Genomic DNA, 24574 nt, shown 5'->3' on the forward strand with positions numbered 1-24574 from the left:
CAAATCATCAACTACATGCTATCGTTTTCCAATAGAATTGCCCACCATTTCTCCATCAAGCGTTTTTGGTTGAAAATGTCCCCCTCTTCCCTTGGCGTTGTTTGCTCAGCTTCAAAAAACCTCACCTTATGAAAGGAAGGCACCTTCCACATGCCATATGGTTAGCAAACAGCCAAGAGAGGTCACAATGAAAGACAATATGCTCATAACTGGCATCAAGTGCCAGAATCAGCATTAACTCAAGCATGACCAAGGGTTAAGATACTTTTTCAGGAGGCTTGTAAGGTTCGGAATGCCTACGTGATCTTTGGTGATCACTTTGCTTTCTAAACCATTGCTATGGCTGCACTCACCTACAGCCCTGCAAAGACTGAAGACTTTCTGTAATGGCTTTTGTACAATAATGAGCAAGTGTTGTGTGGCAGAATGCTCACCACTTCGTATGTAAATGCAGAACCCGCTGTGTGTACCGAACATGTCTCAAGTGTCGACTTTCCGTCTTCAAAATGAAGTCACACACTCAACAATCCCGATGCAGTAATCTAATTTAAAGAGTACTTCATACTAAAATCCCATGCACCCACCCAGACAATCCCGACTCAATACTGCCACCAATTTGAAGTAGGCTAAACTGGTGTTGTTATGACTATACACAATCAGTTCAGCATCTACATGTCCAAGTCTATACCATATGCCGACCACATACAACCGTCACACGGCTATGGAATAGGGCATGAGCACTAATTTGTGTGCACGTTATGCTTACATATGCATGAAGATGGCCAGGGTGTTAGTTGCAAGAAGTAACAACTAATAACTTGTATAGCTTCCTATTAGATTTTTTTAAAAAAGTGAAATTCAAATAACCTAGCAAATAGCCGGAATAGAACAATATTTTACATTGCACCTCTTCTTAATAGGTGAAAACAATTTAATATCTATCTGTAGTAGCTTCCATGGGATGGTTGGTAGTATGGTGCGGTCGAAGGGGCAGGCTGATAGGAGTAAGGAAGTTGGGGGGGCCCTGGCGGCTGTGGCATATTTGCTGGTGGAGCATTATTGTAATATGCTGGTGGAGCATTTTGCTGGTGGGCTTGCCACCCAGCATATGGTGGTTGTTGGCTATAACTCTGCTGAGACCCAACTTGTGGAGGGGGGGGCACTGTGTAGCTAGGAGAGACGCCTTGACTTGCTCCAGGAGAGTAGTACGGAGGCGGTGTATATGCTGGATGCCTAGCTGACTCGTTGCTTTGAGCCAGTGATCCAAAATGATGCTGAGGTGCGAATTGAGGGGGTGGGTGGCCTGAATATTTTGACGGGTCGCTATGTTGAGGCGATGGACCGAGATGATGCTGGGGTGTGGATTGAGGGGGTGGATGAGCTGGATATTTTGGTACCTCATTGTGTTGAGATGGTGGACCAAGATGATGCTGCAGCACAGATTGAGGTGGTAGGTGTGCTGGATATTTTGGCACATCAATGTGTTGAGGCAGCGAACCTAGGTGAGGTTGGGGTGCCACAAAAGGCCCTCCAGTAGAGTAGTAAGCATGATTGGAAGTCGGTGGTGGGCCAGGAGAAGGTTCTCTCTGAGCCGGACTGCTAATTGTTGGATAAGGCATCGATGAACTGTTTTCTCGGAACGAAAATCCCGCCAATTGCCGCTGCAATGCTTCAATCATGTCTCTGTTTTGCGCTTCTCGTGATGTTACATATTCTGAACAGTCCTGCTTTAAACTGTTTATTGCATCCTGTAAAACAATTGCATACACCCAGTAAGGATACCAGGATACCCCGTATCTTGTTAATGAGACAATATGACTTCTGGTTCCACGATTGCCTTTACTGAAAGACTGTCTTCAAGCTTTGGAATTGAAAGCAAAAAGTCAAAGGCCATTGCACATACCTGGAGAGAGAGGTAGAACTTAATGCCTGCATTGGAGATGTTGTCTTGAATCTCACGATATTTTGCAACCGCAGCACCAAGGTGTTTGAAAGTTCGATCACAGGAAACTGTCAGACAAGACTATTGGAGTTATATCTTGGGGAAGGAGGACTGAAAACAGCTGAAAAGAATGAGCTTGATGACAACACACCTCTAAAGTCCTCTACGTTAAAGACAGCTGCAAATCTCTTATTTTGCACCTGCCATCATTTATCAAAAATCACTTAGTGATGATACTAACCCCTCAAAAAAAAACCATGGCCAAATGTTGACCCTTGGATCTGCAAGGGTTTTTTAGCCTTCTAAAGTCTCTGGAAAGTTAACCTGCGGCACTCCTGAAATTTTGCAAAGCTTTGAGAAGTTATCGCCAGGCAGCAGAGAAAGTCACAGCCTTATAGGTCTCTCTCTCTCTCTCTCTCTCTCTCTCTCTCTCTCTCTCTCTCTCTCTCTCTCTCTCCCGGATGATTAGAGCCAAGGCCTCTGTACCACATGCGATTATTCGAGCGGAGGTAGCCGCCCCTCCTATAGAGATTGAGGCTCTTACCAGATCAGTGTCCTTTATGCACAGTCTATGGGATACAAATAGAGGCAGATATACTAGACTGGCTCTTGAGTCCTCTAGACAGTTAGCGATGCAGGGAGATGCATCATGTTGGTATGCACAGATGACCTCATGGTTTCAGAGGCATGGTTTCAGCATGGATAGATTGCCTCCCTTCCAGTATTCCCTGGATGCACCCTCCCTGCCAGTCACACGGACGGAGATCACTAGACTCATTCGACAGGATCTTATACAGTTGGACACAAGGAGGACATGGGTAGAGCCGATACAGGAGTTGGGCACGAAGATGGCTTTCTACAAAGAGCACCTTCTCCAACTTTCAGGGGATGGGTTTGTGACTCGTCCGAGCTACATGGACACTCATTTATCTCATGATCTGCGATGTGCTTTTGGTCAGATTCGCACATCCTCACACCAGCTGGAGATTGAGACGGGTAGATTCAGAGGGATACCACCAGAGTCTAGGATATGTCAACTATGCGGTAGAGAGCCAAAGACAGAGCTACACTACATATGCCACTGCACTGTGTATTATGAGATACAAGGGCGCTTCCATTGCTTATTCACGGAGGGTTTTGGACCCCTAGATAGAGTCATGAGGTATCACGACCAGAGAAGCCTTGGCTTATATCTACTTGAGCTACACCGACATAGAGACAGTCTGTTGGGGAGACATGGAGTACGACAGTCGCAGAGACAGATCACAGACTTCTTTGGATCGAGGGAGCCAAGAGACCAACCACCTGCACAGGGTTGTACCCGCATTCATACCAGAGGCACCCTCATTGACAAGGCGATTGAGCTCGGGAGATCGAGACGACCACGACCGAGACACAGGAGCACACTACATCGACGAAGACTCCAGCAGAAGATCAGAGGCATTCTAGCACGACACCCAGAGTGTCATTGAGGGCCTATTCTACATTTTCACATTTCACACTTCATTTTCAGTTTTCATTTTTACTTTCGGTACTTTTTGTACTTGTACGTACTTCAGACATTGTATTAGATTCACCACTTTGAATCTGATGGTCTCATAGGTCATTTTGGCCTTTTGAAGACGTTAATATATCATTTCATCTCTCTCTCTCTCTCTCTCTCTCTCTCTCTCTCTCTCTCTCTCTCTCTCTCTCTTTCTTCGAGTCTCTTAGACTCTCTCTGTGCTCACACTCTTCTAGAAATAAATTACAAATCCTAGGTTACTTTACAATGGTAAGTATTTTTACATACACAAAAACTTTTCCTATACGGAACAACGTGCAGTACGTACAGTTCCACCTTGCTACAATTCTTTAAAGGCTAAAGAAGGGAGAGATTATAGATAGGGGTATATGTGGTGTGTGCTCTACAGGGAACGTATCTTGCAATTAAACACAAGGCCCCACCCAAGGTCAAGCACGATGATACAGCCAGTTACAAGTACCCTCAAAACACATATAAGTACAATCCGAAAACTACATCTCTGGAGCTTTCCTATCCCAATTAAGCAGAGCTTTTTGAGCTGGTTACTTCTACATCAAGGTCTCTGGACAGGACACAGCACTTAAAGCAGGAATTGGTGATGGTTTATGTCCCAGATGCAAGCAACATGAAGACACATTCATTTGTTTATGACTTGCCCCAAAGCACAAGGTCTTCAAAAAATCTTGCACTCTGCTTATTTGTCACCTCATCCTCAGCCCTTTACCCACTTAGAACTGTTGGTGGGCGAATGTAGAAGCCTGGACATTCCCTTGTGGAATCTGTGGAGGAACACCTACATATGGTACACCTGGATTTAAAGAATTAATGCTCTTCTCAACAAGAACCCAGTTTCTACAGAATATATGCTGCTTCATGATCTTAAACAACTTGCTAAGCTGAGCTTGGATTCAATTAAGGACCATAAATACAGGCCACCGATGATCTTGTGCTATTAACAGTCTTTCATCATCCCATGTATCCACAAGAAAGGTCGTAACACATAGATACAAATGACTTGATGAGACCTTCATACTTTTGTCATCTCCATCTATTACACTGAATTCATATGTACATTTGATGTATCAGCTCTATCATTACCCCTCCTTTGCACACGTTGGGTTGGGGCATCAGTAGGCTGTAACCCAAAGGCTTCAAGGTAAAGCTGCAATACATTTGGTGACTCTGACAATTCATGCTCTCCATCCACTTTGCATCCATAGGCGGATAGTTCTTGAACTTCACCAAATATATCTTGCAACCTGTCCTTTAACTTTTATGTCCTTCTGTGCCAAAACTTGCTCAGGTACCAGGATCTCATCAAGTTTCTCAACTTCTGGCTGATCCTCATCTGGCATATCTTCTGGCACATCACCCACGAAGGGTCTTAGAAGACTCACGTGAAACGTATTATGAATCTTCCATGCATCAGGCAATTTCAGCCTGTAAGCCACATCGCTGATCTTGTCAAGCACTTGAAAAGGCCCGTACATGGCTGAAAATAAATGCATTATATGTGAGTAGCCCGGTCACTTTGCTACCAAATGTCCACAAAGGAAAAGACCAGCTGACTCAGATTATAATGAAGACCAGAAAGACAACAAGCCTAAACCCACGCCAGGTTTGGTGCCAGACATGGTGGGTGACAAGCCCAGTACAGATGCGAGTGAGTTATGCAGGACATGTGTGAAGTAAGGGATTAAACGGCACTCATCTTCTTTGATCTAGGTGCCAAAGCTCACCAGAGTTACCTATGAAGCTGGGCATCAAAACTGAAGAGATGGGGTACACAGCACATCCAGGGTTGGCATGTCCTGGCCACTCAGAGTGTGTTACTCCCATTATTGGAAAGTTGCGTCTGCATATTCAGTCGTATGTGGACACAGAAGAGTTCTACATCATGCCACTGGAAGCATGTGATGCCTTGTTGGGGATCCCGTGGATGTTTTGACTGCATGGAGTCTTGGATGCCTACAACAAAAAGATCATTGTACAGCATAGGGGCAAAACTCACATCTTGGATGTAAGCTAAAGCGAGAGTCGGTCCCTATTGTATCTGCATCTGCTATCACTTCTATAATAAAGAATCATCTTTCGTGTACTTGATTTTTGCACGTGATGTCTCAGATAGCGATCAGTCAAATTTATTCGTGTTAAATAAAGAAAGGTCAACATTTTTGCAAAAGTTTAGTTACTTTTTCTGATTCATTACCGTCGCACTTGCCACCAGAGAGACCTGAGGACCATCGGATAGATTTGGTGCCAGGGTGTAGCCCACCAAATAGACCTCCCTACAGGGTTAGCGCGGCGCAGCAGAAAGAGATTATGGGCCAAGTTGAGGAGTTATTAGAGAAGAGGCTGATTCAACCTAGTTCTTCACCCTTTTGCTCCCCAGTGCTCCTACTGCAGAAGAAGGATGGCTCATGACGCATGTGTATTGATTACCGTGCGTTGAATAAGAATACCATCAAGAATAGGTTTCCTATTCCTAGAATTGATGATATTCTCCATCGTTTAGAGGGTGCTGCAATTTTCAGCAGGATAGACCTTAAGAGTGGGTACCATTAGATTCATATAAGGCCAGAGGATGTGCACAAGACTGCGTTTAGAGCGACATTTGGTCTTTATGAGTTTCTAGTGATGCCGTTTGGGCTAACAAAATGCTCCTGCCACGTTCAACAGAATGATGGACCTGATTTTCCGCTCGCAACAACAGTTTGTTGGGACATTCTTCGATGACATGATAGTGTATTCGAAGAATGAAGAGGAGCATAGGCGTCACTTGACCATTGTGTTCGAAGAGCTGCGCAGTCACAGGTTACTTGTCAATCATAAGAAAAGTGAATTCTTCCTGGAAGAGCTCCACTTTCTTGGCCACATAGTCTCTAAGGATAGTGTCAGAATGGATCCCGCAAAGGTCGAAGCTATTAAGACATGGCCAGATTTGAAGACTGTGCACGATGTCAGAAGCTTCTTGGGATTGTGTTCCTACTATAGAAGGTTTATCAAGAATTTTGCAGAGATAGCATCGCCTCTTCACACTTTGCAAAAGAAAGAGGTCACTTTCAGATGGACCCAAAAAGAGATTTCAGCTTTTAGTCTCTTAAAGAAAAAGTTGACTTCAGATCCAGTAATTGTTTTGCCAGATCTCAGGAAGTCATTTGTGGTCCACTGTAACGCGTGTGGCAGTAGCATCAGAGCAGTGCTAATGCAAGACGGACGGGTAGTAGCTTATGAAAGCCGAATTTTGCAAGGGCCAGAGAAGACTATGCAAGTCTATGAGAAAGAGCTCTTGGCCGTGATTCATGCGCTTTCTAGCTGGAAGCACTACCTCTTAGGTGCTGATTTTGTTGTCCAAACAGATCATCAGACCTTGCGATACTTCTTGACACAGTCAAAGTTATCCGAAAAGCATATGCGATGGGCAAACATTCTTTCCATGTTCCACTTCCAGATTATGCATGTGGAAGGCAAGAAGAATGGTGTGGCTGATGCGTTATCAAGAAAGCCACAAATTTGAGTTGTGTCAATTCCTTATCATCATGAGCTAGATGACATGAAGGAACAGTATACTGCTGATGAAGATTTTGCAAGGATCTTTGAACAGTTAGAAGAGGGGCAACATCACGAGCACTACCTCCTCAGAGAGGGTTTTATGATGATGCATGGCAGACTTTGTGTCACTAGGCCACTTAGACATAAGGTCATGGACAGCATAACCGCGAAACGTTTCAAGGCGGAAACGTTTCACCCTGAAACGCGGCGTTTTTCACCAGCGTGTGACTACTATCTATCCTTTTTGTTGATTTCTTTCTTTTTATTTATTTACTTTCACTTTTTGGAAACACCCCTCGGGAAATCTAATTGCCCTGCATTGCATAGCTAGTGTGGAATTGTTCAGAGGGAGTCCATGCCAGAGGGCAAGAGAGCACTAAGGTTGGACAAGGACTATGGTTAGCCAAAGTGGGGTCATTGACTAGCCAAAGTGGAATCCCTTGCTACAGAGGCTACATTTCAGTTCTGGGTGTGGCTGCAGTGTACAAAGGAGGTCAGATGACCTAGAAAGATACAATGGCAGCATCTCCTAAAATTTAGGGAACTGCTATTTTGAGACCTGAAAATGTGTTCGCGTCATTACCTCCGGTATGACTAGGGGAACATTTTACAACTCTGCCGCTAAGTCAACTAGGCAACCGGTCAGGAGATTTTTAGGCGGCAACCCCGAAACGGGAAATGGCTTGTAAATGTGCCAAGTGGCACATTTCTGTACAGTTTCCTCATGCAAGAGAAGGGGGCGCTGATTTTAGAGAGGAGAAGGCTCATTTTCATGCTGTCACAGGTTGAGAGCTTCAATGGAGTGCTTCCTTTCCCTCTTATGTACAGTGTGGTGCCAGGAGTGATGCCCTGCACGCTACGCACTGCTCTCTCTCTCTCTCTCTCCCCTAGGGCAGTATGTTATGCCCCACTAGTGGGCTTTTCATTTGACCAATGTACAGTTATGTGGGTTCATGCGCGATTGCCGAGGCAAGAGCCTCTTGCACAAGTACTAGATTAGCTAGCGGCTAATCCCCCGCGGGTACAGGTGAATTCGGAGAGGTTTCACGTCAAAAATCCCGTCCAATTCAAAGGGCAAGTAGGGTAGCCCTACAGGTGCGGGAGCTAGAGGGCTTGCTACGGATGCGACCGGCACGCAAAACGGAGCCCGAAACAATGAATTACAGCCTGCTGTGTATTTTTGCAGGTTTAGGGTTTTGGCCCTAAACGGACCCTAATACCCCCAGGAGGTTCGGGGACGCGAGGGGACCGCTGTACAGGTGATCTGGCGCATTTTCGGGGCTGAAAACAGAGAATTCAGCGTGCTGCAGATTCTCGCCAGGTTTTGCAAAGTGCGCGTATGAGTCGGGAAAGTCATTCAATGCGTGGGAATACTGACTGTGAAGGGTCCTAGTACAGTTATGGTGCCGAAATCGGGCCGGAACAGTTGAAATTCAGCCAAGCTTGTGTGGGGCAGCTTGTAGGGAACCACAGCGTTTATTCCCTCTTTTAAACAATAAAGAAATACCGAAAGGGGCACCTAAGTTAGGGGCCAATCTGGTGTCGGTCTTCTCATACAGGTGTATTCTAGCAGCCTGTATCCCTTTCCCCTTTGTTGTGTCTTGAAAGTACAGGTAAAGTGGGCGACAAATTAAATGGGTGAAAGCAAATAAGGTTTAAGTCTAAGGTCTACCGCCCTTTTTGAAAGTACAGGCCGGCTTCAGCGTTTCACCACGAAACTTTTCAATCCAAAATGAGAGCACAGTGAAACGTGAGTCCGAAACGTACGTTTAGCAACTTTGAAACTAAAACCATGGTAACTGGTTGTTAGTGAAACGGCTCGTGTTTCACTTGGTAAGCGAAACGTTTCAAGGCCCGAAACGTTTCACCTGTCCTTACCTACCAAAACACGTTTCATGGTGACGCTCGTCATGGAAGAGAGTCATGTCCCACCGTATGCAGGGCATCGCGGTATTGATGCGACAATTAAAGCGGTAGAGACATTCTTCTATTGGCCTACCTTGAGGAGAGATGTGAATGCCTTTGTGCGAGCATGCATAATTTGCCAAAAGGTCAAGTTTGACAGGCAAAAGGCACCAGGGTTGTTACAACCACTGTCGATTCCGGATAAGCCATGGGAAAGCATTGCTATGGTCTTTATCTTTGATCTTCCAAGAACGCCAACAGGGAATGATGGTATATGGACCACTATCTGCAGATTCAACAAGTAGGCCCATTTTATCCTGTCAGGAAGAAGATAAAATCTGATCAGATGGCACGCTTGTTCATGTACAATGTGTTTAAGTACCATGGTATGCCACAATCAATTATCAGTTATCGTGATCCTCGGATGACCAGTTTGTTCTAGAGAGGATTGTTTGAGAACATGGGCACTACGCTCAAGTTCTCATCTTCATTTCATCCACAAACTGATGGACAATCAAAAGAGGCTAATTCTACTGTCTTAGATCTGTTGAAATGCTATGTGTCAGATAATAAGGGCAAGTGGGAACAGTATTTGCCTATGCTTGAATATGTGTACAATAATACTGTGCATTCGTCTATTGACAAAGCACCTTTTGACAGGGCCGTGGCACATGCCATATTGTACGATGAACACGATTCACTCATGAATGAGCACGGATGTATGCGGATTACTCAAGAAAAGGTGAAATGTTTGCATTCAAGGCATTCACATTTCATGTCTCTTCCTTGGCATGACACAGTATCCGAAAGAGCACAAAGAAGGATTGAGCATCAAGCATCGGCATTTCCATTGTCATTTACCACAATTGATTGATTTAGATCAGAAAGTCAAGATTCGACCCCATTGTTTGCGTGTGTTTGATGAACGGTTTGGCACTCCATCTCTATGTTCATCTACATTGCATGCAAGGGCTTTTGAGAAGACTATAATTTTTCCAATCGCTTTACATGAAATGGGTATGTTCATGTTTTTGTGTTGTAAGTGGTTTCAGGAATTTTCATCCTCAGAGATTCTTGAAGATGGTAGACACATGACTATAGACGAAGTTGAAGCATTGAAGGAGCCAAAACTGACTTTGTGTCGCTTTCGGCGCAGCCCAAAGAAGCAAGTGTTGCAGACCTTTATGAAGTTCAAGTAAAGCATGACCCACGCATCAGAGTGGGCCGGCGAAGAGTCCTTTCCAGAATTCCAGACGCTGTTGGCTATCTCCCTCGATGCCATACAGTCCGGTACCAATACCTCACTTTGAAAAGGAGGGGATGTCACGTGCACATCTAACCCTATGTGTACGTGGACAAGCTACTTCATGGCAAGGGTTCAGTTCAGTTCAATCAGCCTAGCTTAGGAAGTGTACTGGCACTTTTGTCAGTCTGTTCGCAGACTGTGCATGTCTAGACACTTAGATTAGATGTATATCCTCTGGTTGCACACAGCTTGATCATCAGATTACCATCAGAACCCATCAGGAGCATTTTTACAGTGCATAGACCTATTTTCCCTATTTTCACTTATTATTTTTAAGTGACTTTTGTTGGGAAACTAGGTAGGGCAATTTTGATAAGCAAGTGCATAAGAAACCTAGCGCTAGCACTTTCTAGCAGAAGAGGCAGCAGGGACCTGACATCCACCACTGCACCTTCTCAAGCAAGACCCCCTCGGGCAAGAAGACTCCGCGTTTTCAGCCATCAACAAGAAGAGCCAGCGTTTTCCTTCCATTGCAGATCAGCCCTAGCGTTTTGTAGGACAACCTAGCGACAGCAAGACCACAGACCCTCTATCGTTTTTGCAGCAGACCCCAATTCAGCCCTAGTGTTTTTGATTTGTAGATCAGGCCCTAGCGTTTTGCCGATTCATCGTGACAAGATCATCAGAAGCATCAGTGTTTTCAGTTTTCAGCATAGACACGCAGCAGTAGAAGTCCCGAACCTCGCAGATCTCACCTTCCCGCAGCAAATCCTCGCCGCACGATCAGATCCATCGAAGTTTGTTGTTTCAGCCCGAAAAATGCAGATTTCAGCATCTGCGTTTTCAGCGCGTCGTCGTTGTCGCATCGTCACCATCGACATCGTCACCGACATAGAGTCAGAATTCAGTAGATAAAAGATATTGCAGATTTCAGCCATTAGCGTTTTCAGATTTCAGCCCGTCTCGTCGTCGTCGACATCGTCGGCAAGTCCACAGCATTGTAGAGATTTGTGCAATTAATAGTAGACCCCTCTCGCCATAGAGAGTGGGGCCTTCGGAGGAGGGTTTGACAACATTCTGGTGTCGTATTCTTCTCTCTCTATCTCTCAGTCTCAGCACCTTCATTCACAGTGTTTATCCACTTTGTTTGTGATCACTTGCACTCTCTCACTAAAGGAACCGAAGGCTCTCCCTTCCGTAAGTAAAGGGAACATTGAGCACATTTTCAGAGCACTCATCTTGAGCAAAGTTCAACATTCACTTCCGCTGCACCTTACAGAACATAAGCCCAAGAAACTTCTAACTTCATGAATATTCTTCAAATCGCGCCAATCACGTATAGTCTCAATCTTGGTCGGGTCCATCTCTACTCCTGCTACCGAGACGATGTGTCCCAAAAAGTGTATCTCCGACAAGAAAAATTCACTCTTTTTGGCATTGATAACTAACTTCTGATCTCGCAATGCGTGAAAGACATGAAGCAGATGGTGTCTATGTTCTACCTCAGCCTTGGAGAAGACTAAAGTGTCATCAAAGAAAGTGCCGACAAACAATCTGTACTCTCTGAAAATCCTATCCATGATTCAGTTGAAAGTCGTTGGAGCATTGGTAAGGCCAAAAGGCATCACCAAAAATTCATACAAACCGAAGATCGTCTGAATGGCTGTCTTGTAGACATCTCTCGACGCGATTCTGATTTGATGATATCCACTTTTCAAATCAATCCTACTGAAACAGGAGGATCCCTGTAATCGGTCAAGAATACCATCGATCCTTGGAATCAAGAATCTGTTTTTGATAGTGATTTTATTGAGAGCTCTGTAATCAATGCACATTCTCCAAGATCTGTCTTTCTTTAAAACCAACAACACCGGAGAGCAGTAGGGTGAAGTACTTGGCTGGATAAGACCCTTTTTCAAAAGGTCTTTTACTTGGTTCAGAACTCTTCATTCTAGGCTCGGCTAACATGGTAAGGTGGCCGGTTCGGTGGTGTGCTTCCAGGTATCAGATCAATAGTATGATCCTCCGGACGAGATGGTGGCAACTCGCCTGGCAAGCCCTCTGAAAAGCCGTCGGCATGAATGTGGAGAAAATCTTGGCGTTCTTTATCAAGTTCAGATATGTTCCTTCTGTGGTCATCATTTAACTCTTTCAAGTAGATTGAGTAAACAAAGAGACTTGATTTCATTAATTTGAAAATGGTCGAAGGCGATACAATAGGGACAGACTCGCCCTTCAGTTTTACATCAAGTACAATTTTTCAGTCCTTTTTATTTGTCAAAGTCGCTTTCTTTGCCCGATAATCAACCACGGCGTTGTTCTTATGGCACCAAGGGACTCCTAGGAGGACGTCACAACCTTCCAAGGGCATTATGTAAAAGTGCTCGTGTCCAAAATACCTCTGACAATGCAACCGGAGTTTGCCAATGACAGGTGTAATGGCTATGTCCCGTCCGGATGCCGCTAGAACTGCCTCTGCTGGTGGTCCCATCCTATCGGGTGTAATCTCGAGCCGCGCCGCCAATTCAGGTGAAATGAAGTTGGCCTTGGCTCCTCCATCGAAGAAAATCAGGGCTTCTTGATCTTTCACTTTGTCCCAAGCTCGGCAAAGTTCTGTACTTTCATCAATCATGCTTGGGTCAGTACCCATGTAATCTGGAACCAGTCCTACTTGCATCTTGCCTTTTTTGCCACGTTCCTCTGCTGCTCTCAAACTCTCTGGCCTGTCTTCATGTTGTTCTTGCTATGCCTTTTTGTGGCACTTTTGTGGAGATGTGCACATGTTCCTCGCAACCAAAACACTTCCCTTCTTTGATGTAATTGGCCCTCTCGAAGAGTGAGCTAGGGTCGAGCATCCTTGTCTTTCTTTCCTTGGAAACTCTCTCTCTTTCTACTTTCATTGTGAGAGGTATGTTGGGTTCTCTAGGTCAAGATCTCATCAGTGGGGTAAGTCAAATTTTTCGAATGTATTGGAAAACCCTGTTTCGCATGACCCATCAATTCTTAAATAGAATTCGACTTTTGTTCCAGGCAGTAGTCTCGTATCTCTGTAGGGAGTCCGCAGCAAAACCGTTGAATATGTTCCTTAAAAGAGACCTTAAATGAAGAGGTTGGTAGAAAAGAGTTCCAAAATCTCTCGCAATAAGCGTCCATAGAATCTCCCTTGGTCATCTAAAGATGATTCCAAGCGGTTTGTATATCGCGTTCGTACTCCCGAGTCAGCCAAGAAGAAATAAAGAGCCTTTTGAATTTCAACCATTTAACTGGAGCTTCCTTCCTCAGAAGAAGAGTGGACCAACATGTTCAAGCATTTCCTTTGAAGAAAGATGTAGCCCTCCTAATCTTGGAGTGCTCTGAGTAATGCCCTCCAGAGAAGGCTATGTCAAACTGCTGAATGAAGACCAAAGCCCTCAGAGCATCTCAGAATCCAGAAAAGGATTCAAATTTAATTGACTGTCCACCTTCTTTGAATTCTTTTACTTTCTTGCTTTTGTCTTCAAGAAAGTTGAATTGGTTGGCTCTGTAAAAATGCTTCTTCTTTGCATAAAACATGTGGTCGTCGGAGTCCGAGGATGACTCCTTTGTAAAATTGTCAGAAATTGGGCGAAATCTGGGTTTCTTTGCCTTTTCCTTGTGAAGGAGTACGAGCGGAAGTGCGACGCGAGAGAGAGAGAGAGAGAGTGCGAGAAGAAGAGCACGACGATATGGTGAACTCGCTCTACTGTAATGTGTAGAGCATAGTGAGTTCTTACTAGGTTTTTACAAAAGAATATGTGTACATACCTGGCGGCCCGCCCACTTACCTGGGCGGCCACATTGGGCTTTATACCCCAACAACCTCCCACTTAAAGTCCAATGTGGTACTTTAAGTGTGAGAGAAGCTACTATACAAGCTAATATACAAGAGATGTAGAGAAGTGATGTACTACCCTACACCTAACTGCTTGCGAAAATGCGCAAAGCTCTCTGAGGGAAGTCCTTTTGTAAGTAGATCAGCAGGATTTTCTGTGGTGTGAACTTTGACAAGCTGAAGTTGCTTATCCTCGAGCATTTCCCTGATGAAATGATACTTCACATCCACATGCTTTGTCTTTGAGTGATAAACTGGATTGCAATCCAATAATATAGCACTTTGACTATCACAATATAACACAGGCATCTCTTCTTTGATTCCCAAATCTGTTACTAGTCGATTAAGCCAAATTGATTCTTTGCATGCCTTTGATGCTGCAACATGTTCAGCCTCTGTAGTAGACTGAGTAACACAATCTTGTAATCTAGAACGCCATGATACTGCTCCACCAGCCAATGTAAAGACATACCCTGACGTAGACCTTCGGTTGTCTAAGTCACCTGCATAATCTGGGTCTGTAAAACCCTTTACACTTAGCTCCTGACTCCCATAGCATATACGCATACTCTTTGTAGCTTTCAGGTATCTCAATATTCCTTTCACTGCCTCCCAATGTTTCTTGCCTGGGTTTGACATGTATCGACTTACTACTCCCACTGCAAATGCAATGTCTGGGCGAGTAGCAATCATTGCATACATCAAACTACCCACTGCAGACGCATATGGAATCTTATCCATTTCAGCCTGTTCTTCCTCAGACACAGACAATCTTGTTTGCTAAGTTTCACATATATTGGCAATGGAACACTCAGTGCCTTTCCCATCTCCATATTGAAACGTTGAAAAACCTTGTCAATATACTCTGTTTGAGATAACCAAATCAACTTCTTTGATCTGTCTCTCTCAATGCGCATACCAAGTATATGACTTGCCTCACCCATGTCTTTCATGTCAAACGATTTTGCCATCTTTGACTTCAAAGCTGGAATTTCTTCCAAGTGCTTGCCAGCAATCAACATGTCATCCAAATACAAAATAAGAATCAGCCAACTACCATCCTTAGCCTTCTTTGTATATAGACAGTGATCGAACTCACTACGTTTGTAGCCTTGAGAAAGCATAAACTTGTGGAATTTATGGTACCATGCCCTCGGTGATTGTTTTAAGCCATAAAGACTCTTTAACAACTGGCATACCCAATCTTCCTTGCCTTTCTCAACAAACCCTTCTGGCTGCTGCATGTAAATTTCCACATCTAAATCACCATGCAAGAACGCTGTCTTGACATCCATTTGGTGCAACACCAAATCTAATATGGCAACCAATGCAAGAAAGCATCTCAATGTAGTCATCTTGACCACCGGAGAGAAGACTTCCTCAAAGTCAATGCCTTGTTCTTGCTTAAAGCCCTTGGCAACAAGCCTTGCTTTGTACTTTGGTTGACTATCATGAGCGGTGATCTTATACCTGTAAACTCATTTACAGGGTAGAGCCTTTTTGCCCCGTGGTAATTTAACTAGCTTCCATGTCTGGTTTTTATGCAGAGCTGTCATCTCTGACTGCATGGCCAATTGCCAATTCCCGGAGTCCTTCATTTGCCCTGCTTCCTTGTAACATGAAGGCTCATTGCAGTCAGTCAACATGACATAGTTCATAGATGGAACAAACCTATCAGGAGATCGCGTGACACGTCCAGATCTACGCACAATAGGTGGCTCAGGCTCAGCCACAACCTGTGGTTCCAATCTATCCTGTCCTTGCTCCTCTTGAGCCCTGACATTTTGTCTTGCACGTGCAGGTCCATCTTCTTGGAAGCAACTCTTCTAATCTCCTCAACTTTCTCTGGTTTAGAATGATATTTGGCTTCATTAAAGTGAACATCATTGCTGCGGATAACCTTTCTGGATTCGGGATCCCAAAGTCTGTACCCCATCTCACCAGAATTACCATAGCCTAGAAAGATACACTTTCTACTCTTTGGCTCAAGTTTGTTCCTAAATTCCTTTGCAACGTGAGTATATGCCTCACAGCCAAAGACTCTGAGATGCTTGTATGAGGGCACCTTGCCTGACCATACCATCTCTGCCACTAAATCCTTCTGCAAAACCTTGCTAGGAGATCTATTTATAAGATGAACAACTGTTGATACAGCTTCAGCCCAAAACCCATTTGGCAGTTGTGCATTAGACAACATACTTCTGACCTTCTCTTGTATGGTCCTATTCATCCTCTCAGCAACACCATTTTGAGGAGGATTGTAAGGAGCAGTAAGTTCACGTTTTATACCTTTTGACTCACAAAAGTCCTGAAAGGCCTTTGAAACATACTCTCCACCATTGTCAATGCGTAAGCATTTAAGCTTCTTGCCACTCTGATTCTCCACAAGTGTCACAAACGTTTTGAAAACACTAAACGCTTCATCCTTGTGCTTGAGAAAGTAAACCCATACTTTCCTCAAGTAATCATCTATAAATGTCATAAAGTAAGAAGCTCACCCTAGAGATAGGTTAGGCATAGGTCCACACAAATCACTATGAACAAGTGCCAACTGTGTATCTCTTCTACTGCTTCTATGCTTATGTGGCTGCTCTGTTTGCTTACCATACAGACAATGTTCACAGAATTCAAAATCATTAAATGAAAAGCCAGGCAAATAACCAGAACGAGACAAGATTTCCATTCCCTTCTTGGACATATGTCCTAACCGGCTATGCCACAAAGAAACGTTCGGCTGCTCGGTTACATTGATTACATTTTTAGAGACATTTGATACATAAATCATGTAAAGTCCTCCAGACTTTACTCCATGTGCTACTGTCATAGAACCCTTGGATATCTTCCACATGTTCTGTCCAAAAATGGTGACGTAGCCAACATCATCAAGTAAACCTGTGCTGATCAAGCTCTTTGTAATTGCGGGAACATGTCTCACATTCTTCAGCGTGAAAGAAGAGCCATTCTGAAACTTCAATTGAACATCTCCAACACCTAAGATCTCACATGTCTGCCCATTGCTTAGCCGAACATGATCTTTAGTGGTCACATAAGAGGTAAACCACTCCTTGTTTGGAGACACATGAAGTGATGCCCCTGAGTCTATAATCCAGTCACTCAGTGCATTTCCATCAGATGCTGTAAGAAGAGCTGAGTCCATTGTATTCTTCAAGAAGTAGATGTCTCCTGACACTAGACTGTCATCCTCTGCAACAGTGTTTGTCACATTTATTTCTTGAATCTTCACTGAGGACTTGTTCTTCTCACCATGGTCTTCAGCTTTCTCTTTGCCTTTTTCTGCTTTCCATTCTCTTTGCCTTTTTCTGCTCTGATACCAGTTGTTGGGGTATAAAGCCCAATGTGGTCGCCCAGGTAAGTGGGCGGGCTGCCAGGTATGTACACATATTCTTTTGTAAAAACCTAATAAGAACTCACTATGCTCTACACATTACAGTAGAGCGAGTTCACCATATCGTCGTGCTCTTCTTCTCGCACTCTCTCTCGCGTCGCACTTCCGCTCGTACTCCTTCAACTGGTATCAGAGCTCAGATCGAGGCTCGGGGAAGCACTGCAGGAGGCTAGAGTCACCAGCTCATATTGGAGTGAAATTCGACAGGCAAAGACGCGGCCATCTTGGCCACCGTTCGGCTTCGACAAAGGTCTGCGCAGGCCATTTTCGACTACATGGTCTCGGCGGGTGCAGATCCGACTCTGCAAATTTGGGGTTTTCGGCCTACGACTGCAGGTGCTGAGGATATCGACACTCCCAGAGTGTTGATTTGTGACTGTCTACACATCGAAGAACGGCTCACAGTTCTTGGAGGCGTATCACATACGACACGGGCGCATCTACACACAGACTGTAGGCGACATCCACTAGTTCATCAGGTAGCTTGTGTTTGCTGCTTGATATTCCAGATTTCATCCTGACATTGCAGGTACTTCCACATGGGATGTATTGTCAGAGATGATGTATGTTTGTTGAGGGTTTGCTGACTGTGAGTCACGCAGCAAACAACCGCCGCAACGGTTATAGCATACAGTGGGAAATTTGTGGATGTATGACTTTGTGGGAAGTCTATGTACTGTCAGATTTACTACAGCCTTTGTTGAGGGTCGAGTGAGGTTTTATTGAGCTGGGGGATTCTCGAATGTTGAGATCCTTTCGGTGATACAGGTCTTGGAGCGATCCCTCGAGCACCCTTAGATAGGCAGCTAGGATGTATTGACTGTGAGTTAGACAGTTGGGATTGCATCTTTGCTTTACTGCCATTGAGGCATTGTCGCAGTCTATGCTTACAGGACAGTGACAGGACAGTGAGAGACAGTACAGGTGCAGGACAGGTTTACCCGTAGCTTACAGTGTCAGAGAGACAGTGTTTTTTGAGCTATTCTTTGAGTACACCAGAGCCATTTTACAAAGGAGACTCTGCCGAAATTTATGCAGAATCTGAAGCTTTCTTGGTTCATTTGACAGGTTGATATTGGTTCAGAGGTCAGTTTACAGGGGAAACTCTGCCGAATTTTTCCCAGAAAAGTAAACTACTGTGAAGCGTAGCTATGGTTGGATCACAGGACACTGCTCTTTACAATATCGAGAAGCTGGATGGAACCAATTTCCCATTGTGGAAGAAGCAGATTTGGCACGTGTTGGTACAAAAGAAGCAAATAAAACCTATAAAGCTCAAGGGGATAAAACCAGAAGATATGGACGAAGATGAATGGAGCGAAATGGATGAATTGGCACTTTCTACCATCATGCTGACTTTGGCAGAAAGCGTTTACTTCAATGTAGCAGACGAGATGTCGGCTTATCAAGCATGGTTAAAGCTGAGTGATCTTTATGAGAAGCAGAGTGCAGCTTCACAGGTATACTGGCTTAAGAAGCTTGTTGACTTGAAGATGAAAGAAGGGACACCTATGTCCAATCATCTGAATGAATTCAACACAATCTATAGTCAGTTGTCAGCTCAAGGTGTCAAGTTTGATGAACCTGTTAGAGCTATGTTCCTGTTGATCACATTGCCGGAAAGTTGGGACACTTTTCGCACAGCTTTGAGTAATTCTGCACCTCCAGATGGTTTGAACATAGCAGGTGTAGAAGGAAGTCTGCTTATTGAAGAAACCAATAGAAAGACAATGGACAAAGGCAAAGGAACAGCCTTAGTTGTCAGGGGAAGGACCAAAGAAAAGTACAAAGGTGGAAAGAGGAATCAGTCTCGTAGCAAGTCCCGCAGTGCTAAAGGCAAGAGTGACATAAAATGCTACCATTGTGGCAAGAAGGGTCACATGAAAAGAGACTGCAGAGAATGGAAAGCAGAAAAAGGCAAAGAGAAAGCTGAAGACCATGGTGAGAAGAACAAGTCCTCAGTGAAGATTCAAGAAATAAATGTGACAAACACTGTTGCAGAGGATGACAGTCTAGTGTCAGGAGACATCTACTTCTTGAAGAATACAATGGACTCACCTCTTCTTACAGCATCTCATGAAAATGCACTGAGTGACCGTTCTTCTCACCATGGTCTTCAGCTTTCTCTTTGCCTTTTTTTGCTCTTCTTCTCGCACTCTCTCTCGCGTCACACTTCCGCTCGTACTCCTTCACCTTGCCCTTTCCGAAGCTTTACTTTTTGCTTCGCTTTTTGCCTTTTCTATCCTCCTAGATCGAGTCAGAAGAGCTAGAAGAACTGTCCGAAGAAGAAGAAGAAGAAGAACTGTCAGAAGAAGAAGAAGAAGAAGAAGAAGAACTAGGTAGTCCTTCAAATCATACACGCTTATTCTGCTTTCTTGCCGATGCAAAAGAAGATTGACGACCCAAATAACCCGGGAATTCAATCCCCTTCTTGTGCTTTTTCTCTTGCTTTTTGGATTGGTTATTTGCGTCCAAAAGCCGATTGATCTATGTCTAAACCACCTCTTGTAATTCTTGCTTTGTAAAAATCCTCAGAGAAGAAGGTTTCTGGATTGCCGGTGGTTCTGTGGCTTTCTGCCACTGGGTGTGCACTGCTGCGATCGATTGCTGAGACACAAACTTTGCAAACTGCGGATCCTTCGCAAATTTAATCATCTCCTTTATGCACTCGTCAACCTGCTGTCGACGTTCCATTCTTCAAGTTCGTACTGAGTATGCCGAGGTGGCCCGTACTCTTCCTCTGTTTGCTCATCAAAATCTTCTTGGTGATCTCCTCCCGCATTCGCGGATGCAAAAGAAGTCGATTGATTCTTGTTGGAATCCATAACTGTCGCGAGAAAAGGATCGGATTTCCCGGTAGAAGAGAAATCGGCCGCGCTCTAATACCATCGTAACAAACTTGGACACCCCAAGTCAAGATTCTACCACGACACAACAAAGATCCACTTCAAAACGGTTCACAAAGACAACACGGAATGGCGTAGTTCCAAGCCAAGAGGTATTGGCGCCAAAGACTAGCGCCCCTTTCAGTATTTCTTTTTATATTAATCTGTGTGCAAAGTACAAAGAGAGCCCTCGGGTGCTCACTCTCAAACTCTGCATCCAGATGCTCTGAGAAATGAGCCCCTAAGGCCACTTATAAAGATTACATAGGGTTGCTAAAAGCAGAGCCCCCAAAAGCTTCATACTCAAAAGCAATAAGTTCCAAAAGCAATTGGTCTTCCAAATTCTGGAAAAAGCAATAAGCGTAATTGTTTGCAGATACGTACGATAGTCAGCACGATTTACAGAGATCCGTACAGTCGGCGTATTTTGCGGAAATCCGTACACCAGCCACGTCAGCAACCTCTTTGCTTTATTTTTTTGTGTCCTCGGGGTCTCCTCGTGACTTGGCCATAAGTTGGGACAACTTATAGGGTTGCCACATCACTAGCTTGTGACATATCACATCTCCCCTTTGGCGGAAGATGTCACACTATAGAGTCCATTTTCTTACCATACTGAAGGACGGGTTCATACAATGACCAGGCTATATGGACACCTACATGCCACACACCTCACAGGTGGGGATTGGTCAGCTTAGTGTCATCACACAGACTAGAGATCGAGGTGGCGCGAGCTCATGACATTCCCAGGGAGGAGAGAGTGTGTAGAGTATGCAGAGAGGAAGTAGAGAGTGAGGAGCATTTTGTTTGGAGATGCAGAGCTTCTGCGGATATCAAAGGAATACGAGCCCCTATTTAGGGGGCAACCTACTTCCGAGATATCATGCACTCTCAAGATCAAAGACAGTTGGGGCACTACTTGCTAGAGATACAGAGGCACAGGGACACACTTCTGCAGCCACCTACAGAGACCTCGGGGGGCGAGACAGTCACAGCTTACAGAATACTTTCAGAAAACCGCATCCCTACCCCTTCCACTCCCAGACCCACCGAGGGGAGTGACCCTTCAGCAGGTTGAGGCGAGCTCGGCAAGACGACACCGACGGGGTACTAGAGGCCATGCCCCACGACTCCACCGAAGACAGATCGAGGAGATCTGGACTCGAGCACAATGAGCTGCTGAGGAGAGACGAGCCAAGATGATGGCTCATCCAGAGGCCTTCTATCACGAGTCTGTGGCAACTTTACTTGTTGATTTCTTTTTGGGGGAATTTTATTTGACTTGTTTTAAAGCACCCCTCTAGAAGTGCCAATGCCCGAGTTGCATGGTGTGAGGCGCACAGTGAGAGTCTAGGCCGGACGGCCAGTGAGCACTGAAGTTGGGCAAATGGACTAGGGTTAACCACGGTGGGGCTACGAGAGTAAATCACCTGATAGCTGGCCGACATTGCACTTTTTGATGTGGTTCCAGTGGTGATTGATGGTCAGATGACCACTGTGAGTGTCATGGAAGCATCTCCTAAAATTTAGGGAACTGCTATTTTGGACTTGAAAATGTGTTCGCGTCATTACCTCCGGTATGACAAGGGGAACATTTTATTACTCTGCCGCGAAGTCAATTGGGCAACCGATCGGGACATTTTTAGGCGGCAACCCCGAAACGGGAAATGGCCTGTAAACGCGCCAAGTGGCACATTTCCGTGCACTTTCCTCATGCAAGAAGAAGTGGCGCTGAATTTATAGCGGGGAGGCTCATTTGCAAGCTCTCCATCACAGGTTAAGAGCTATGGAGTGCTTCCTTCCCCTCTTATGTACAGTGCGGTGCCAGGAGTGATGCCCTACACGCTACGCACTGCTCTCTCTCTCCCCTACGAGCAGTTATGTTATGCCCCTCTAGTGGGTTTCTCATTTGACCAATGTACAATTGTGTGGGTTCATGCGCGACTGCCGAGGCAAGAGCCTCTTGCACAGGTACTGGATTAGCTAGCGGCTAATCCCCCGTAGGTACAGGTGAATTCGGAGAGGTTTTACGTGCGAAATCTCGTCCGATTCAAAGGGCAAGTAGCCCTGCACGTGCGGGAGCTCGAGGACTTGCTACGGATGCGACCGGCACGCGATATGGAGCCCGAAACAGGGAATTACAGCCTGCTATGTATTTTTGCAGGTTTAGGGTTTCGGCCCTAAACGGTCCCTAATACCCCCAAGAGGTTCGGGGACGAGAGGGGACCGCTATAGAGGTGATCTGGCGCATTTTCGCAGCAGAAAACAGAGAATTCAGCGTGTTGCGGATTCTCGCCAGGTTTTGCAAAGTGTCCGTATGCGTCGGGAAAGCCGCTATTGTGTGGGGATACTGACTGTGAAGCGACCTAGTACAGTTATGCTACCGAAATCGGGCCAGAACAAGTGCAATTCAGCCCGGATTATGCGCGGCAGCTTGTAGGAAATTCATAGGTCTTTATTCCCTCTGTTAAAGAATAAAGAAATACCGAAAGGGCGCCAACCTTTGGGGCCCACAGGTGTCGTTGTCTGCTTGGGAGCATTCTAGCTTCCTGGCCGTGCTTTTGTTTTGAAGTGTAATCCTATCCCCAGATACAGGTTCCTTTAAGGTCATTGCTTTGTGTCGTTAAGTTAAGTTGTAAAGAATCGGGTGAAAGCTAACGTCTCCCGCCCCACGGGCCAGTTCCACGTTCATCAGGGCAGCCCTTGCTCCCAACCCTCCCATGTACTACATTTTACACCCCCCCATTAGCACAGGATGGAGCTAGCTAGATTGATGCATTTGCATGGTTGTACTACCCTTAGCATATACACATGCACATATCCCTAGTACTAGCGCTCCACCCATGCCCACAGATCTCATCACCCACCAAACGTCCTTCTCTCTTTTATTTTGTGCCAATCTGAACTATTTTGTCTTTTCTGATATAAAGAGGACATACACACATGTATACTTGATGTGTCTCATAGGCCAACTTCGGCCTCACATACACGTTAAAAGCTCTCTCTCTCTCTCTCTCTCTCTCTCTCTCTCTCTCTCTCTCTCTCTCTCTCTCTCTCTCTCTCTCTCTCTCTCTCTCTCTCTCTCTCTCTCAAAGAGGCTGATTCTATTACTGGAAAGTCCCCAAAATTGTGAATATTCTGAGAGCAAGTACATCACTGTTTACATAGCAGGCCTGAAGGCATCAAACGGAAAACTGGAAAACGTGATACAACTAGGCACATAGACAAACGGTAAAGACAAAACGCCGGGTAAATAACCTCTCCTATAGAGAGTAAAAAGTGCCCTGTCAAGCTCATTGGAGAGAGGATGACAATAGCCTCTGAAAGAGAGGCACTTCGACCAAAAGCCCATTCAGCAACTGAAGATCAAGAACTTGAGCCACCAAAAGCCATCAGAGCTTGATGCAAGCCACCACAATCATAGTTGTTTCCGTACGTACGTCCCGCAGCCTTCCGTACCGTACGGTACTTCCGTACAGAATCCGTACGTACCGTACGATTCCGTACGTGCATGGCTTTAAAAAAAAAAAATTCGGCCGTCAGTTGCTTATCCGCCTGGTCGGACTCTTTGGGCGAGCCTTTTTATAAGCCAACCTATCTTATTACCACATTACAGAGTAGCAGAAGTTAGAACTCAGTCTCAAGAGTCTCCACAGTGTCTACACAGAGACAAAGGAAGTGTGGAACGCCGCCAATAAGGTTCTGCCTCCCTCCCTCCCTTTGTGTTTGGAGTCAGCAAGCCTGAAGGAGGCACTCTAGAGTCGTGACCTCGCGAAAGATTGTAAGTTTTGTATTCAACTTTGAAGTTTGCGTTAATTGTGTTGCAGAGTTATCATGCCTCGTCGACCTAATCCTCTTTGGGCCGAGCACACCAATGTCCTGAGAGTTGTCAACACAGGAGGCCAAGCAGGTTCAGGGACTCGCACTTGGGTGTGCAAGTACTGCGGAGAGCAAATGACCAGTACAATTACCAGGGTTTTGAAGCACCTCACTGGTATTGGCACCATTGGACATTGTGGGGGTTGCGAGACTATCCCGCAAGCATTGAGGGATGCCTTGATTTTGGAGCATTTTCCTCCAGGATCTACTGCATCGTCACAGTCAAGGGGAGCACGTGCAATAGCAACATCAGCAGAGGATGCCTTGCAAGATGCATTACTTGGAGATATTGGCGGCTCTGCGTCTGCAGCGCCATCATTTGCAGGCACTAGTAGAAAGAGAGCTCGTGTTTCACAGGCTGAGGATGAGGGTGCTAGTGCTTCA

At 45.1% G+C, this 24574-nt stretch overlaps 1 protein-coding gene across 1 annotated transcript in view; it reads right to left on the reverse strand.

The window, feature by feature from the left end:
* Positions 1–804: 804 nt before the first annotated feature.
* LOC147435504 (vacuolar-sorting protein BRO1-like) overlaps positions 805–24574 on the reverse strand; it is a 122542-nt gene continuing 98772 nt past the window's right edge. Inside the window, exons 5-7 of the mRNA XM_086488565.1 lie at positions 2094–2142; positions 1904–2010; positions 805–1748 (exon numbers count right to left, since the gene is read on the reverse strand). Of these exons, the coding sequence (XP_086344691.1) occupies positions 939–1748; positions 1904–2010; positions 2094–2142 (966 nt within the window). The 3' untranslated portion in view covers positions 805–938. The remainder of the gene's footprint in view (positions 1749–1903; positions 2011–2093; positions 2143–24574) is intronic.

This window comes from Adiantum capillus-veneris, chromosome 18, assembly GCF_014529385.1.
Source record: "Adiantum capillus-veneris isolate H3 chromosome 18, ASM1452938v2, whole genome shotgun sequence".
Lineage (NCBI taxonomy): Eukaryota > Viridiplantae > Streptophyta > Polypodiopsida > Polypodiales > Pteridaceae > Adiantum > Adiantum capillus-veneris.